Here is an 18,261-nt window from a genome sequence, read left to right as displayed (position 1 = left end):
TGCTCTTAGCGGGCCTCGTTCGGAGAGTGGGCTGATGGGTAAGATAAGCGCACGGCTTTGTTTTGCAGACAAAATCTCCAAAGAGAGTAACCGCCGATGGTCCGAGTCCAGTGGAAGCGGCCGCATCCGGATCAGACGATCCGCCAGCAAAGAAACTGAAAGCAGCCCGCTGGAAATGTGCAAAGTGCGGCTTTGCGACAGCCGCCGAGACTGAATTTCTGGAACACATACCTCGACACAAGTCAGACAGTTCCACTTTCCAGTGCCTGCTCTGCGGCTTGTGTTACACGTCACACCTGTCTTTGAACAGGCACCTCTTTATCGTTCATAAAGTCAAAGATCCGGAAGAAGAAGAGGAGGAGGAGGAGGAGGAAGAAGAAGAAGAAGAGCCAGAACAAGAGAGTGCAAAAAGGATTCCGGAAATGGAAACGAGAGAGAATGGACTGGGCGAAGCCAACGGCGAGGCCAGCCACAGCAGGGCAGAAGGAGATCCTTCCAAGAACAGAGACTCGGAGCGCAACCCCACGCCCTGCAGCAAAGAGAAAGCCAGTTCTCAGAACAAACCCACAAAGTCTCCTTCTATTTAAGAGTCCGCTCAGCTGCCCCAGAAACCTTGCTTGAAGGAGGGAGGGAGAGAGGGAGGTTGTTCCCTTTGATGGGCGTACGGTTCAGTTCCTTTTGATTGGGAAGAGAAATTAGCAGAGCCACCAACTCCCTAACACTAGATGAGTCATGGAAGGGGAAACGAGAGAGAGAGATACAGAGAAATTAGAACATTCTTTCTCAATCTTGGCCGCTTTAAGAGAAGTGGACTTCAACTCCTAAAGTTCTGGAAGTTGAAGTCCACAACCTCTTAAAAGCGGCCAAGATTGAGAAAGACTGGCATATAGGATAACCACGGCAAGCTTTTCCCCAGCAAAAAACCGAAGCATTCACCTGCTGCCCAAGGCCTTTTGCCTGTTAGCTCAGATTTTAAATTAAGAATACAGTCCTTTCTCCCACTCCCCCTTAGCTCCGGGATGCCAGGAAGCTTCTGGCCATACCACCACTCACTGACGGTTCTTTCCTTTTAAAACAAAAGTCCCCCAAGCCTGAAAAATTACCGTTCAGACACTGAATGAAACCTGCTTTTTTTTCTTTCTCCTAGAAGACACATTTCCAGCACTATTCAGTAGCAGGTGTTTCTTTCTTTCTTTTTTTATTTCATTTTTGAGAAAACATTACTTAATCTTTGTTGCAGGGGAAAATCAGTTGCATATCCGCTTTGAGTATTCGTCCCCTCCTTTTACACACACACACACACACACACACACACACACACATGCCTGGAAGTATTGGTCACACATGGCGGTGGATTCTCAGACACCCTTCTCTCTTGCACCTAGGACTTCCCATAAAAGTTGGAGGCACAGGTATTTTAAACCTGCCCAGGTAAAGATTGACATCCCTCGTAAGAAAGAATAAGGACAGGGGCGGGGAAATGTGAGGCTTGCACTTCCGCATCTTTGGGCAGTCTCTTCCATGGTTAGTACCCCCTCTTCCTCAGATCGGACAGCGGCGTTGATCCACTCCCCTGTTCTGTCGATGATCAGAGCTGCTCCCAGTCCTGGTTGAAAGATACCGAGGGCCGGGAGAGGGTCAGATTGGCTTGCTTTATCTTCCTTCTAGTATGGCTGGGAGTTGGAAGTCCGCGGGTCTCAACCTCGCCGTAGTTGCTCACCTCTACCCTTCAGAACGTCCCCTGCTTGTCGGTTCAGAAAATTCAAGAATATGGGGCTGATGAAGTTTATTCCATGAGGAGCGTGGCATCGCAATCTGGATCCTTCCTCACGTGCACCTGCTCTTCCAAAGCACACCCTTTCTCTCCTCACCCCTTTCCAGGTTGTTCTTTTTGGTCTTGGTTGCCCCCCCACCCACCCCCCATCGATTGGAGATTGCTTTCCTCCCTTCAACCTTGACTCATCCCCCCGTCTGTGGCTTCCACCCCACTCCCGCCCTGCCCCATGTGCTTTTTTTCCCCCTCACGCTTCGTTGCCATATTTACTTTCCGTTTGTTCGTTCGTTTGTTTTAATATACGGTTGTTATGTTTCAAGTCGGATACCCTGCTCATTGTTTACTATAAATAATTTAAAAAGGAAAAAAAAAAAAGTACCCTATTTATCATACTTGCCATTTGAATTTGCTCACTTTCTCGTCCGGACGTGTTTTGATAAAACCCTTTGTATTTTTTGATACCGTGTACATTTTAGTCTATAGGGAATGTTTTACAAGTTAGCCTAGCTATAGTTAACAATAGCAGGGGGGCAAGGGAGGGCACTCCTCCCAAGCCATCACATATCTATTTAATCTGCAGTGGCCTCTGTGCCTTGCTATAATGTTTACTTCAAAGTATTTCAAATAAAACCATCTAATAATGGAGTGGCTTTCCAACCTCCCTTCTCTGACCTTGCAGCTTTCCCAAATCCACAGGAACCTTTCAGACCCGATGCTGAACATCCGTAAGGGAGCCTCAAGTAGCGTAGTTCACCTTGATCTCAGTGTTCTGACCTCAGCTTCACGAAATCATGAAGCAAGACTCCTCGTCCCCTTTTATTTAGGCTAATGTGAATTCCTCTCGTTCACGTCCAGCAAAGTCCCCAGCAAACAGTCTTTCAAGAGTGAATTACAATCACAGACCTTATCAGGCTTGGAGAGTTGCCAGGCCGATAGCTTCCATGTACCAGAAAATAATTGGCAAGGAGTCGCAAACAAATCTTCACCCTAATGAAATGTACTAATTGTCTCCTGCACACACCGTTCCCCTTTTGCTCCTCTGTATTCCCTATTGGGGAGCGGGCATTCACTGTTCACCTTTACTCCCGAATCGACCCTTGTTCCTTAACTGCTCCCTTCTCCTGGTAGCTCTGCGCATGTGCACATTGGGAACAGGCTCCAGCTGTTCTTCTGCCCGACTGATCTCCGATTCCAAAGGCAGCTGATAACTGTCGGACGGCCCTGGCTCCATCTCTGCCTCCGATGCAGAGCACTCGTCAGAGCCTTCCCCAGACTCCAGGACTGGCCCATGTTCCTCCCCAGCTGGCCGCTGGCAGGCCACAACACTCAGTGTTTAGAGCAGGGGTGTCAAACTCAAGGCCTGTAGGGTGGATCTGGCCCGTGGCGTACTGAGATTTGGCCCACGGAGCCGCCCTAGAAACAGCAAAGGACCGGACTGCGCTGCCTCTGCCAATGAAAACAGTTTTCGCTGGCAGAGGGTTGCAGGAGGCCGTTGCAGCCAAAAACGGAGCTCGGGAGCCCATTTTGTCTGGCAGAGCGCTTGGACCACCACAGGTGCCCCCGATACGAGTGGTCCCCATTGGAATTGAGTTTGACACCCCTGGCTTAGAGGCTGTAATGCAGAATACAGGTAATTCTCGGCTTAGCAACCAAAGTTACAACAGCACTGAAAAGGGGTGACTTACAACCGTTTTTCACAATGGTGACTGTTGCCGCATCCCTACAGTCAGGTGATCCAAATTCAGATGCTTGACAACTCCCTGTTGCCATGTCTTGGAGATTTTGCAACCACCAATGCCAGATTCACTTAACAACCGTATTCCTAACTGAACAACTGCAACGATTCACTTAGGAACGATGAAAGGATATAACATAGGGCGAAACTCAATTGTCTCCCTTAGCCACAGGAACTTTGGGCTCGGTTTTGGTCCTAAGTTGAGAACTACCTGGGTAGCCTTTCACAAGAGCTACGTCCCTGAAGTAGATACTGCCCGCACCCTGCATTCACATGACAGTCAACCACAAGAGAATCCATTCTATCTTCGCTGACTTATGTGAACGCTTGAGTGAACATGTGTATGTGTTGTGGAAAAAAAAGAGCAAAGTGAATATTACTTGACAATCCATCAACTGGTCACATTTGCATAGGGGTATAAATATTGCTGAAGCAGGAAGATGGGGGAAATAACCACAGGGCTGGTCATCTTTTAATAACTAAGATTTTAGTTTATTGTCATTGCACCTCGTACAATGAAATTAAATACCATCCTCAGTGTACATTATGACTACGAAAATAAAACACACATCCTTCACATTCTATACAATTGAATTGAAAACTATTGATTTTGCATTAATATTGCACTATACAGTAGAATTCAACCGAGCTACTGCCCTGGGATAGAAGCTGTTTTTCAGCCTATTTGTCCTTGTTTTTATTATCCTGTGCCAGATGGTAATAGTTCAAAAAAGGGGGTGCCCAGGATGAGATGGATCTTTGAGGATGTTTTGAACTTTCTTAAGGCAACAGGAGCTATAAAGCTCTTCCAAAGAGGGGAGAGGGCAACCAATGATCTTCTGGGCAATGACGTTAACCTTCTGGAGCGCTGTCTTATCTGCCACTGTGCAATTGGCAAATCCTACAGAGGTGCAGTAAGTTAAGATACTCTATGATGCAGCGGTAGAAGGTCACCATTGTGTCAGGCACAAAAACCAGATCCACACTTAAGTGCATTATTACTAAAAAGCCTACATACAGTAATCTTCTCCAGATTACCACCTGGTTGCAGTTAGATAAGATTCTGCCACTCCTTCATGTTCATCTTGGCAAGACTGAAGGAAAAGCGTACTGCACAAGATCAGGTCTGGATTTGGAGGGAGGAGAGATGAATTCATTCTTTTCCTTCAAAGCATGAAGTGAAAGAAAGCATTTTAAAAAGAAACCCTTCTAATAATTACAATACAATGTCCAATCAGTTGCTTTAGTTTAGTTTACTTTCTTGTCATTGCACCTCGTACAACGAAATCAAACACCACCTTCAGTGCACATCATGATCATGAAAATAAACACAAACACACATCCTTCACACTCCACACATTGGACCAAAAACCCGCAACACCGCACTAACACTGCACTATACAGCAGAATCCAAAAGAGCTACTGCACTTAGAAGCTGTTTTTCAGCCCATTTGTACTTGTTTTTATTATACTGTACCGTCTGCTAGATGCTAATAGTTCGAAAAAAGGGGTGCCCAGGATGAGATGGATCTTTGAGAACTTTCTTAAGGCAGCAGGAGCTATAAAGCTCTTCCAAAGAGGGGAGAGGGCAACCCATGATCCTCTGGGCAATGATGTTAACCCTCTGGAGTGCTGTCCCATCTGCCACTGTGCAATTGGCAAATCATACAGAGGTGCAGTAAGTTAAGATACTCTCTATGGTACAGCGCAGTGGTGGGATTCAATTTTTTTTTACTACCGGTTCTGTGGGCGTGGCAGGGGAAGGATATTTTAAAATCTCCAGTCAGAGTTGGTATTTGCCGGTTCTCTGAACTACTCAAAATTTCCGCTACCAGTTCTCCAGAACTGGTCAGAACCTGCTGAATACCACCTCTGGTACAGCGGTAGGTCACCAGCAGTTTTTCATTCAGTTCTTGTTTCCTGAGAAGTCTCAGGTAGTATAATCTCTGCTGGGCCCTTTTGACCAGGGCTGCAATGTGAGCACCCCAGGTCAGGTCCTCTTTTATGGTAGCACCCAGAAACTTAAAACTGGCCACTTGCTCCACTCCATCTCCATGGATAAGCAAGGGCTGGGTTTCTGTTCTGTTCCTTCTATAATCTACTATAAGCTCCTTGGTTTTATTGGTGTTGAGGACCAAGTTATTGTCTCCACACCACAAAAGCACTTCATGTCGGTAGGTACTGTATCATCTGCAAATTTAGTAATAGTATTACTAGCCAGAGTGGGAATGCAGTTGCTCAGTTCAAAATAACCGCAAAATTGTTTTGCCAATCAAATTTTCACCAGCTCTGGACATAGGGACACAGCAATGACTGGCTGGGGAATTGTGCGAATTTTAGTCCATGGTTTTTAAACGTTCCCAAAGTTTTTTTTTTTTTTTAAATCAACACACCTCTGGGAGGTTGAAAAACAAAACAAATCAGGCAGTGACAGACTACTTTCCAATTCTAACTAAGAAGGCTCTTCCTAAAGTCACCAAGATTGCCACCTATCATTCAAAGGAGATTTTCACCTTTCTCTTAAAAGACACTTGAAACTGGATTCGTTAGGAATTTGCAAGGGGAATCTTATTGCATTGCAACAAGGCACGCCAGGTCCGCCGAGAAATGTGCAAAAAAATAAATAAATAAAAAACTTCCTTTCATTTGAAATCCGATTTTCAGATTAAAGGCCAAAAAAAAAAAAAAAATAGCCGGGAGGACTTCGCATCAAACCCTCCTTAACCCCTCCCCCCAAAAAGCCGCTCTTTCCCCCCAGCTCACACTCTACTCCGCGTGCAGAACCGGAAGTGACGTCGTCGTCGTCGTCGTCGTCCCCCGGCAGGCCTCAACACGGGCTGGTCTAGACGGGCCTCGAGATCTTACGTTCCACCTCCCACCCTCTCCACCAGCTTGGCCGGATATTGGTGTCGGCGGCCGGAAGCGGAAGTGTGAGACGGTCGGGGCTCCCGGCTGCAGCCACTTTGACCGCCGGGATGCTGTCGCTGGACTTTCTGGACGATGTTCGGCGGATGAATAAGCGGCAGGTTCGCGGGGGCTCCGGGAGGAGGAGGAGGAGCGGGGGGCGAGGGTCGCGGAGGAAGGCCTGCTCCCCGCTGCGGGGGCGGCTGCGCGCCTGCCGTCGTCGGTCCCCCCTCCCACGCGGGGTGAGGTCGGCTGGACACCCCCGCCCACCCCCTGCCCGTTGAGTTGGTAAAACCGGTGTGCATGCTGGGTACGTCACGTGACCAAGCGGGGCTGCTCTCCCCCCCCCCTTTTCTGCTGCAAGATCAGCCCAGCCTCCTTCCAGGAGGGCTGGACTACAGATCCCATCCTCCCCAGCAGGCGTGGCCGTGGGTTAAGGAGTGTGGAAGGTCCAGGTCCAGTGCAAGGTACTTAGGAAGACGGCAAGGGGTCAGAAGAACCAATGGAGGGGGCTGATAGTCTGTCCTTTCTGTGTGGTGCGTTTGTGTGCATCAGTATAACCGGAGTTGGAAGGGACCTTGGAGGTCTTCTAGTCTGACCCCTTGCTCAGGCAGGAGAGCCTATGCCACTTCAGACAAATGATTGTCCAATCTCATCTTGTGAAAACCTCCAGTGTTGGAGCATTTACAACGCCTGGAGAGAAGGTGATGCACTGATTAACAGAATAGCAGACTTGGAAGGGACCTTGGAGGTCTTCTAGCCCAACCCCTTGCTCAGGCAGGAAACCCTATGCCATTTCAGACAAATTGTTGTCCAACCTCTTCTTAAAAACTTCCAGTGATGGAGCACCCACAACTTCTGAAGGCAAATCATTCCGCTGATTAATTGTTTCTCACGGTCAGGAGATTTCTCCTTAGTTCTAAGTTGCTTCTCTCCTTGATTAGTTTCCACCCGTTGCTGCTTCTCCTGCCTTCAAGGTCTGCGTTTTGGGGTAAAATACAGCGGTTAAGTATGTTCCTCTCCATGAGTTATAAATAAAAAATAACAATATAATACCATGATTAATGTGTGAGCAGGATGAAGGAACTTGAATTGCACAGCAGGAAGAACGGGCAGGCTGCGGGGACCCTGAATGGGAAAGGAGACGGATAACAGAAACCAGGGGTTTGTTGCCTTCCCGATCTAAATCTCACCAAAAGGTTTTTCCTTGAATCTCACCTTCATTACGTGTGATTCAAGGCACTGAACATACCTATCTAATGCTTGGGCTCCTAACCACAATCCTGTGAGGTGGGAGAAAGGGCTGGCCCAAAGTCACCCAGTCAGCTTTCATGCCAAAGGTGGGACTAGAACTCACCTTCTCCTGGTGATTGGCCCAAGTTACCCAGTCAGCTTTCATGCTTAAGGTGGGACTAGAACTCACCGTCTCCTGGTGATTGGCCCAAGTTACCCAGTCAGCTTTCATGCCGAAGGTGGGACTAGAACTCACCGTCTCCTGGTGATTGGCCCAAGTCACCCATCCAGCTTTATCTAATGTGGGACTAGAACTCACCGTCTACTGGTGATTGGCCCAAAGTCACCCATCCAGCTTTGTCTAAGGTGGGACTAGAACTCACCGTCTCCTGGTGATTGGCCCAAAGTCACCCATCCAGCTTTGTCTAAGGTGGGACTAGAACTCACCGTCTCCTGGTGACTGGCCCAAAGTCACCCATCCAGCTTTATCTAAGGTGGGACTAGAACTCACCGTCTCCTGGTGATTGGCCCAAGTCACCCATCCAGCTTTATCTAAGGTGGGACTAGAACTCACCGTCTCCTGGTGACTGGCCCAAAGTCACCCATCCAGCTTTATCTAAGGTGGGACTAGAACTCACCGTCTCCTGGTGACTGGCCCAAAGTCACCCAGTCAGTTGTTTTTTTTTAACAAGTTTTATTCAGTTTTTCATATTAAAAACAAAAATCTCTTTTTAATGGACAACATATTTCCGGGTCATCACCTTTACATACAAATATGACAGCAATTATACATTCATACATGCATACTTAACTGTATTATTACCTTTTCCATCTCAAATTTTCAGTAAGGAGAGAAACAAACACATTCATTCTGGCCCCTTTCATTAATCTCAGTCGAAACATCTTTTTGTTTCAATTATTTCAAATATAATCCTTTAATATTTCTTTTAAAAATAAAGATAAACAATATGTGTTTGCATAATAATGATGATAATGATAATAAAAAAGTTACCAATGTCTCTCCTTGCTTTTAATAGTCTATGTCAACTTATTAATTTAGTTGGTTCTTTAGTCTGTCATATTCCCTTTCCATTACACATTCTTTTTATAAATTCTAGATTAATACAAATTTTAACACTAAAAAGGTGGCTCATCGCAATATACCCAAGGAAGAGCGCATTGCACGGGAGGGTCTTTGTGGTTTGCAAAGGACCGTCCTGAATTCCCAGTGATAATCCTTCTCCCCCTCACCCCTATCTAGCTGTATTACCAGGTTCTGAATTTTGGGATGATCGTTTCCTCAGCGCTGATGATCTGGAAGGGGTTAATGGTGGCAACGGGCAGCGAGAGTCCCATTGTCGTCGTACTGAGGTAAAACATTTCTGGTAATCTGGGGCTCAACCCATCCTACTGTGTGTGAGATTAGGAAGCGGGAACTGGCCATGATAGCTTGGAGAGCACCTGGCTTCTGCTAGCGTGATCTTTGAACAAGTGTAATCTTGACCAAAGGGCACAGTTTAGTTTTACAGCCTGTCTTGTGAGTGGTTTATGAGTCCTACTTGAGCTACACTGCCATCTTTCTTGCAGAGAATCTGTTTTCAAACAGGCTTATGACCACAACTGAGGCCAGAACTTCTGCTGCTAAGCAAGCTGGTTTATTTTATTTTAGTTTACTTTATTGTTATTGCACCTCGTACAATGAAATCAAACACCATCTTCAGGGCACATCAATGACCATGAAAATAAACACAAACACGCATCCTTCGCACTCCACACATTGAACCAAAAAAAACCCCACACCACACCAACACTGCAGTACACAGCAGAATTCAAAAGAGCTCCTGCCCTGGGATAGAAGCTGTTTTTCAGCCCATTTGTCCTTGTTTTTATTATCCTATACCGTCTGCCAGATGGTAATAGTTCAAAAAAAAAAAAAAAAAGGAGGCGCCCAGGATGAGGTGGTTGCCAGTGAATTGTGCCTGATTTTACGGCCTTTGGGGCCATTGCTGTGAAGTAAATCCCTGCAATTATTAAATGAATAATGCGGTCGTTAAATGAATCAGGCTTCTCCCGTTGATTTTCCATGTCCAAAGCTGGCTGGGAAGATCGCAAACGGCAGCCATGTGACTTCAGGACGCTGCCACAGATTTAAATGCTTTCCACACATCCAAAGTTGGATCGTGTGACTGTGGGGATGCCATCGCGATTGTGCGAAGACCAGTCACTGTTTGCTTTTTTTTTTCTGTGCTTCTGCAACTTCAGACGGTCATTAAATAAAAGATTGTAAGTCAAGGACTGCCTGTATTGGCTGAATGATCAATGCAAAGTTGATTGCTTTCCATGTATTCTGAGCAAGAAGATCGGTAGGCAGCTGCCTTTGAAGCAGCTGCTAGCCTTACAGCAGCTGTCTCCAAACTTGATAGCTTTAAGACTTGTGGACTTCAACTCCCAGAATTCCTCCTCCAGTCATGTTAGCTCAGGAATTCTGGGAGTTGAAGTCCAAGAGTCTTAAAGTTGCCAAGTTTGAAGACCCTTGGATTAGACAGACAGAGACAGATAGATATAGACAGATTAGACAGATTAGATAGATAGATAGATTGATTGATTGATTGATTGATTGATTGATTGATTGATTGATAGATGATTGATAGATAGATAGATAGATGATAGATAGATAGATAGATGATAGATAGATAGATAGATAGATAGATGATAGATGATAGATAGATAGATAGATAGATAGATAGATAGATAGATAGATAGATAGATGATAGATGATAGATAGATAGATAGATAGATAGATAGATAGATAATGGAGATGGAGATAGAGATAGATACTGTAGACCAGGGGTCTCCAAACTTGATAGCTTTAAGACTTATGGACTTCAACTCCCAGAATTCCTCCTCCAGTCATGTTAGCTCAGGAATTCTGGGAGTTGAAGTCCACAAGTCTTAAAGTTGCCAAATTTGAAGACCCTTGGATTAGACAGACAGATAGATATAGACAGATTAGATAGATAGATAGATAGATAGATAGATAGATAGATAGATAGATGATAGATAGATGATAGATAGATAGATAGATAGATAGATAGATAGATAGATAGATAGATAGATAGATAGAGATAGATAGATAGATAGATAGATGATAGATAGATAGATAATGGAGATGGAGATAGATACTGTAGACCAGGGGTCTCCAAACTTGATAGCTTTAAGACTTGTGGACTTCAACTCCCAGAATTCCTCCTCCAGTCATGTTAGCTCAGGAATTCTGGGAGTCAAAGTCCACAATCCTTAAAACTTGCCAAGTTTGAAGACCCTTGCCTTACAGGGACAGTGATGCAAATCCATTCCAGATTATATCCCCTAAAAACCTATGTGCATTCATCACAAAGCTCCACATTTCCCCTACCTTTTCTTTACAGAAATGAAAAGGCACTCCTTACCTTGCCATTGAGTTGATGTGACATCAGAGAGAAAACAGATGGGGAAGAATTAGAAAAGAAAGCATTTATTTGCACCCTTGAAATAAGGGGGAGCTGTTGCTGAGTACAAAATGAGCAAGCAAAACTGTTCCATCTGTTGTGGAAGGCAGCTGGCGGGGAAGACAGAAAGACACAATCTGTGTGCAACAACTTGGCATTTATGGTTGCAGAGCGGGCTGTACATGTCTGTGCCAGAAAATCAGAAGGCAGCCTCCTTGTCTTAATTCCTCTAGTAAATGGACCCAGGGTGTAACTCTCTAGTGCAAGGGTCTTGAAACTTGGCAAGTTTACGACTTGTGGACTTTTAACTCCCAGAATTCCTGAGTTAACATGACTGGAGGAGGAATTCTGGGAGTTGAAGTCCACAGGTCTTAAAAGTTGCCAAAGTTGGAGGCCTCTGCTCTAATCCTCTAAAACTGACAGGGCTACTCCCACCTGAAGGCAAAAATGCAGAATTTGAGGTGATTTTTTTTAAAAAAAAAAAACTATTATTATTAACAGATGCTTTTTAATCTTCCAGTGGTAGCATGGAACCCGCCTTCCATAGAGGCGATCTTCTGTTCTTGACCAACCGCGTCGAACAGCCAATCAGAGTGGGGGAAATCGTTGTCTTTAGGATAGAAGGGAGAGAAATCCCAATCGTGCATCGGGTCCTGAAAATCCATGAAAAGTACGTCTCGGGCTTTGGATGGTTGGTAGTCGCAGGGGTTTGTTGCTGTGTCAGTTTTCATTCTGTCCTTCCACAAGTGCTGTCCTTATTCTAGTCTTTTACGATGACGTGGAGCAGTGGTGGTATTCTACTAGTTCGGCCTGGTTTGGACGAACCGGTAGTAAAAAAATGTTACCATTCGGCCAAACCAGTAGTAAAAAAAACAGCTATCAGTTCGGCCGAATCGGTATTTTTTTTTTTCTCCCAATGATCAGCTGTTCCGATGATCAGCTCCTCCACGATACCCCTCGCTATCTTATTGCTTTGCCCAGGAGGCTTCCCTGAGGCCCAAGAGGCAAAAAAAACAGGGGGGACGGGGTGCTGCACAAAAAAAAGAAGCCACACCCACCCAGTCACATGGCCGCACCCACCTGGACACGCCCACAGGACTGTTAGTAAAAATATTTGCATCCCATTCCTGGTGTGGAGGATTGGAAGCGGGTTCTATCCTCGTCCATTCCTTCTCTCTTGCAATTCATAATTCTGATCATGCTTGGTGTGGGTTGGAGGAAACTATGTTTTACCTGAACCAGCAAACTCTGGTTTAAATGAAACCCTCCAGCCAAGATTTGTAAACAAAGCACAATTGTCTACCTGTGGAATCTTTTTGTTGTTGCATAAAAAATATTTTTATTACGCGTTTTCCTTTATAATACATCATATTTTCAACTTTACATCGACAGTCCAACTCTTTCCATCTCTTTCCTTCTCCTCTCCTCCCCTCTGCTTCCCTCTCCTTCCCTCTTCTCCTCTCCTCCCCTCTGCTTCCCTCTTTCCTTCTCCTTTCTTCCCCTCCGCTTCCCTCTCCCTCCCTCTTTCCTTCTCCTCTCCTCCCCTCTGCTTCCCTCTGCTTCCCTCTTCTCCTCTCCTCCCCTCTGCTTCCCTCTTTCCTTCTCCTTTCTTCCCCTCCGCTTCCCTCTCCTTCTCCTCTCCTCCTCTCCGCTTCCCTCTCCCTCCCTCTTTCCTTTCCTCTCCTCCCCTCCGCTTCCCTCTCCTTCCCTCTTTCCTTCTCCTTTCTTCCCCTCCGCTTCCCTCTCCTTCCCTCTTTCCTTCTCCTCTCCTCCCCTCCGCTTCCCTCTCCCTCCCTCTTTCCTTCTCCTCTCCTCCCCTCCGCTTCCCTCTCTTTCCCTCTTTCCTTCTCCTCTCCTCCCCTCCCCTCCACTTCCCTCTCCCTCCCTCTTTCTCCTCTCCTCCCCTCCGCTTCCCTCTCCTTCCCTCTTTCCTTCTCCTCTCCTCCCCTTTGCTTCCCTCTCCTTCCCTCTTTCCTTCTCTCTCTCCCTTCCGTTTCCCTCTCTTTCCTTCTCTCCTCCCCTCCCCTTCCCTCTCCTTCCCTCTTTCCTTCTCCTCTCCTCCCCTCTGCTTCCCTCTCCTTCCCTCTTTCTAGCCAAGATTTGTAAACAAAGCACAATTTGTCTACCTGTGGAATCTTGTTAGGAAGCACAGTACAAGCCAGAGTTTGCTACAAACTGTGATTCGGTTAAACAAGGATCCTTCCATCACACTTGGAGGATGATAGCAGAAGATTAAGGAAAGTTACCCCTGAATGCAATTAATACAGTTTGGAAATAATGTGGAAGAACTGACACGAATGGTGTTATTTGAGGAAGGGAGTAGACTAGCTTTGCCAAATCTTTACCATTCCGGATTAGTGTGGGATTTAGTGTCTGGGCCTAGGATCCTGAAATAGGCTTAACTTTGTGGAAGGGAAAAGTGGGATAATTCCAGGCATCCACACCAGAGGTGGGATTCAGCTGGTTCTGACCAGTTCTACAGAACTGGTAGCGGAAATTTTGAGTAGTTTGGAGAACCGGCCAATCCCACCTCTGACTGGCCCCGCCAACCCCATCTATTCTCCACCTCCGGAGTCCCAGTCGATTGGCTGGGTCTCCTTTCGTTGCCCTGCACAGGAGAAGGGAGCTGGAAAGCAGGTTAGTGGGATGGAGAGGGAATGGGGTTTTTGTAGTAACCTTCCCCTGTCACGCCCACCGAGCCACGCCCACAGAACCGGTAGTAAAAAAAAAATTGAATCCACCACTGGTCCACACCCTTAATAACCCACTTACGATACTCAGGGGAAGAAACCAATTTAAAAGCTTGAGCTTGCCTACTGATATAAGGTGACATATTCATTTAGCATCGACATTCCTCCTCACAATGTGATTGCATTCTGTTTTGCCTACTCGTTCATCGTGGGCCTTTTTTTTTTTTTTTTTCCTTACGCCAGACAAAACGGCGACATCAAGTTTTTGACCAAAGGCGACAACAATGCAGTTGATGATCGAGGCTTGTACAAACAAGGACAACACTGGCTGGAGAAGAAAGACGTGGTTGGAAGAACAAGAGGGTGAGTGAGGCGCCAGCCAGCTGGTGGGCATTGTCATAACCTCAGCATAACCTCTCCCTTGCGGAGTTCCGTTCTGTCCCCTGCAGTTGGTTGGTATCTTCCTGTTTCCCCAAAGGTGCTTTTTTCAAAAGGCAACTGAATTTTCTTGGGGGGGGGGGGGGATTTCCTTGAAAAACATTTCACTTCTCACCCAAGAAGCTTCTGTTCAGCCTTTTGCAGCATAAAATCAGCACCAGAAAAGTAAACACAGATGGCTGAGGCTTCATTTAAACTTCTTTATAAACACATGAAGTAAATTTTACAATACCAGTTGTAGATTTCACCAACATGGAGCAAACTCAAACAGAGGTAGACATATTACAGGTTCAGAGTTTCAGCACCAACCCAGGAGCTCAGAAACAGACATCAGTTTCACTTTAGTTCAGCAGGCAAGCATTATACATAGCAGAGGAGAAGCAGTTTCATTTCCAATAGACAGACTCTGAGCTTAACATAGCTGCAGAGCTTAATATAGAGCCACGCCTAAGCTACTTTTAGTTTCAGTTTCCAAACAGTCCTCATTGGCTGACTTAGTTGCTAGGCCTATTCATTGGCTGACCTTGTTACCATGCTCTGTTCCAGTTCATGAATATACTCTTGACAGCTTCTTCACTTCTGACTGAATGGTGGGGAATGGACGGATTTATATTTGGAGTCATGTGGTCATTAAGCACCCTGAAAATTGATTTTCAGGGGGGAAAAAACAACCCCAAGAATGTCCAGTTGCCTTTTGAAAAGCACCGTTGGGATAACCATGACCTGGTGTGTCTTTATTTCTGCCCATTTCCAAGATTTTTTTTTGGAACGTTGACTTTACCTGTCTGTCTTCCTCATGAAGTCTCTCTTCCTTTTTCATCTGGGTTGTGGATAACTTAGGCCCTCTGGTTTGGGGCTCCCCTGCTTCCGTATAATGCCTTGTTTCTGAGTTTCATGAAAACCCTTTTTAAAACCTGCATGTGAGGAAGGAGGCATCCCACTGTCTTATCAAAATTCTTATGTCTGTTGCTTCTTTGTTTCTCTCTATCAATACACCTAGGAAGTACTGGATATCCCAAAGATGCTTTTTCAAGACTTTCTTTCTTTTTCTTTACTTTTTTTCTTTTAAACAAAACTTTATTAAGTAAATTATTAAAAAGATTCAACGTGGTGTAATCATCACGACAATCCTTGTTGTCACACATTATGACATAAAATACATTCTTTAAATACATTTATACAGCTATATATTTCTATGATATTTCCCAGTTTTAGTCATCCATTTTGCCGTCCCTATTCTCTCTTGATTTTAGATCCTTCCTTTTTTTCCCCACCATTGATAAAATTCATTCCATATTTTATAGTGTTCTATCTCGTCCTTATCTTTCATTTCCCAAGTTAATTTGTCCCTCTCGGCGCATGACCATCTCTTTTTTTTATTATGTCATTTTCATCGGGAATTGCTTTGTTTTTCCACATTTGGTTTCCACAGCTGGTCATTTGCATCCATCTAGAGGGTCCTTGAAGGTTTGTCTGTGTCCTCAGGGTTATCGGCAAATGACCAGCTGTCCGCAGGGAATATAAATCCTTCCATTCCCCACCATCCTGGCAGAGTTGAAGAAGCTTCTTGGATGAGAAGCGAAACATCTTCAAAAGAAAAAAAACTAGAAAGCCCAGTTGCCTCCTGATACAGCATCTTTGGGACAACCATGACCTGGATGACTGAGAATCTCTATGGACTTCTTATTATATCAGCCAGTATACTTCCTAAAGTGGATGGCTTTATTTTTCTGTTTCAGGTTTGTGCCCTACATCGGAATAGTAACCATCCTAATGAATGATTACCCTAAATTCAAGGTAGGACGTTCGGTTCATTTGCTGTCTCGTGGCAACGCGCTGCATCGGCAAAAAAAAAGCACCATTCAGACAATGCATGGAGGCGGGTGGGTTCAGGGTCTCTCTCTCTCATCGAACTCCAGCTGAAACATCCCAAACCACATTCAAGCAGGCAGTTGACTCTCAATGATGGTTTGGTGAAAATGACCCCTGTTTCTGGCTGTTTTAGGTCTTGGAATTGGGTTTGGTTTGGGAGAGAGATTGTGGGTTGAGAAAGGCCAGAGAACTTTAAAAAATAAAATAAAGCACACTGCTCTGACCGAAGCCTTGTTCAAATCAAACAAACACAAAAGTATAATACAACCCTTTTTAATGCGGCGCTGTGAATTCTGTGCATTCACAGCCAAGAATCATTCAAAACTAATTGTCCCAGAAAAGAGCAAGCCCTTTCAAGGTTGCGAAAGGCTGCCGAGAACAAAAGACTAACTGTAGATAAATATCCAAAGCCGGAAGTTTGAAAAAACAAACCGGAGCAAGCAGGGCTTCCATGAGGACTCTGAGTAGAAAGAACAACTTTGCTTCCTGCAAAGAAGCCAACCCCAAAGGCTGGCTTTTATCCCTTATGGGAAGGGGCCATTACCTTCCAGCCTTACTCCAGAGTCGCCCGTGCTGCTTCAGCTGCTCTTTCCCTCGAGTAGTCCTGTACGCACGCACACACACCGAGTACAGGCTCCCCGGGGTCCTCTTTGTCACTGCTGACTCCACAACCTCCAAAGGCAACACCCCACTCTCCAATAGTCCTGGCCCCCATCCCTGCATCACACGCAGGCCCATCATCCAAGTCCTCGGTCTTAGAGACCTCAGCCATCTGAACCACAACACACACTGAACTTCAAAGTAAAATAGACAAGGCACACCAAATCCCTGTAACGTGTTTTTTTTTTTTTTGAAGTTTAAACTTTTCAAGGAAGGATGCATGTTTCAACCACCAGCCTTGCCTTGTTTGAAGTTTGCTTTTGCTAATTTGAGCCCGTCCAGCCGACGAATCCTCCTTCGGTTTCCCTTTGCATTTTTCATCTGAGCATAACCATGCGTTCAAGTTCGCAAATCAGTCGTGCGCTAGCAATGGGCCGCACCCCCATTCCCGTGGGCTTATTCTTGAAATCTTGATGAAAAGATTAAAAGGAAGCCTGCTGCAGGATGTGAACCCACCCACCGAAGTGGCAAACCACAGGCCTTAAGATTGTGCCACTTAGGGTGTTTTTATGATTTGGCTTTCATGCCTAAAGTGGGATTAGAATCGCTGTTGAAATCCCCGCGTCGCATTTTGAAACCCTTTGGGGGAAACGCTCCACCAATATTTTCTGTCTTGCTCTTTTCTCCCCACCAGTACACTGTCCTTTTCCTCTTGGGCTTGTTCGTCCTGGTCCATCGAGAGTAGCCCATCAGCAGCAGAGGCGAGGACCAACTCCTCCAAGTAGGCTGGGATGTTGAAGTCCATTTTGCTGCTTCATGATCCGGATTTGGGCGGGTTTTTTTGTTTTGTTTCGTTTCGTTTTCTACGACTGCTGTGTCACGGGCAGGTTGATCTCAGTATTTTGAAAGAGTTTGTCACACTTTAGCATTTTTTGTACCTCGGTGAATTTTTATATTAAAAAAAAAAAAAGATTTTAAAGCCAAAACCTTTTTTTTTTTTTTTTTTTTTTCTAAGCTTACCAGTTTTTTTCTTCCACTGATTCCGTTGAAAAGTATGAAAACCTTGTTTCTGGTGAATAGCTGGAGATGCCCGTCTGCTTCCAGATAAGAATAAAGTCATCTTTAGGACCAGCAAATCGCAACTATCAATCCCGGTTTTAAAAAATCACAAGGGGGTGTGGTGCCACTCCACTTCTGAGCTGAGAGGCCGGGGACCTAACGCTGGGGTTTTGCACAGTCAAAAATTTTGGCTTTTTAATTGTTAGTGTGAACATGCTTGAAGAAGAGCCTTGGTGGCGCAATGGTTAGAATGCAGTATTGCAGGCTAGCTCACTGCACACTGCCATCAGTTCGATCCTGACCAGCTCAAGGTTGACTCAGCCTTCCATCCTTTCCGAAGTCGGTAAAATGAGGACCCAGATTATTGAGGGCAAGAGGCTGACTTTTGTAAACCACTGTAAAGCCCTGTGAAGCGGTATGTAAGTAAGCGCTATTGCTATGCTGGTGTTCTGACCCAAAACCCTTTTC

At 45.4% G+C, this 18,261-nt stretch overlaps 2 protein-coding genes across 2 annotated transcripts in view; both read left to right on the top strand.

Moving 5' to 3' along the window:
* The window catches only part of ZNF592 (zinc finger protein 592), a 32,190-nt gene extending 29,773 nt beyond the window's left edge, over window positions 1-2,417 (top strand). The window contains exon 9 of the mRNA XM_026690039.2: window positions 69-2,417. Within this exon, the coding sequence (XP_026545824.1) occupies window positions 69-587 (519 nt within the window). The 3' untranslated portion in view covers window positions 588-2,417. The remainder of the gene's footprint in view (window positions 1-68) is intronic.
* Window positions 2,418-6,284: 3,867 nt separating this feature from the next.
* Window positions 6,285-17,720, top strand: SEC11A (SEC11 homolog A, signal peptidase complex subunit). The gene is made up of 6 exons (XM_087972743.1): window positions 6,285-6,535; window positions 8,908-9,017; window positions 11,655-11,804; window positions 14,068-14,187; window positions 16,002-16,059; window positions 17,429-17,720. The coding sequence occupies exons 1-6, from the start codon at window positions 6,485-6,487 to the stop codon at window positions 17,477-17,479; spliced, it is 540 nt and encodes a 179-aa protein (XP_087828869.1). The 5' UTR covers window positions 6,285-6,484; the 3' UTR covers window positions 17,480-17,720.
* The last annotated feature ends 541 nt before the right edge of the window (window positions 17,721-18,261 follow it).

This window comes from Notechis scutatus, chromosome 11, assembly GCF_049901735.1.
Source record: "Notechis scutatus isolate UNSWTSFEM ecotype Mainland chromosome 11, rNotScu1.2, whole genome shotgun sequence".
Classification (NCBI taxonomy): domain Eukaryota; kingdom Metazoa; phylum Chordata; class Lepidosauria; order Squamata; family Elapidae; genus Notechis; species Notechis scutatus.
The sequence above is the reverse complement of the archived record's forward strand: the minus strand, read 5'-3'. Positions and strand labels throughout refer to the sequence as shown.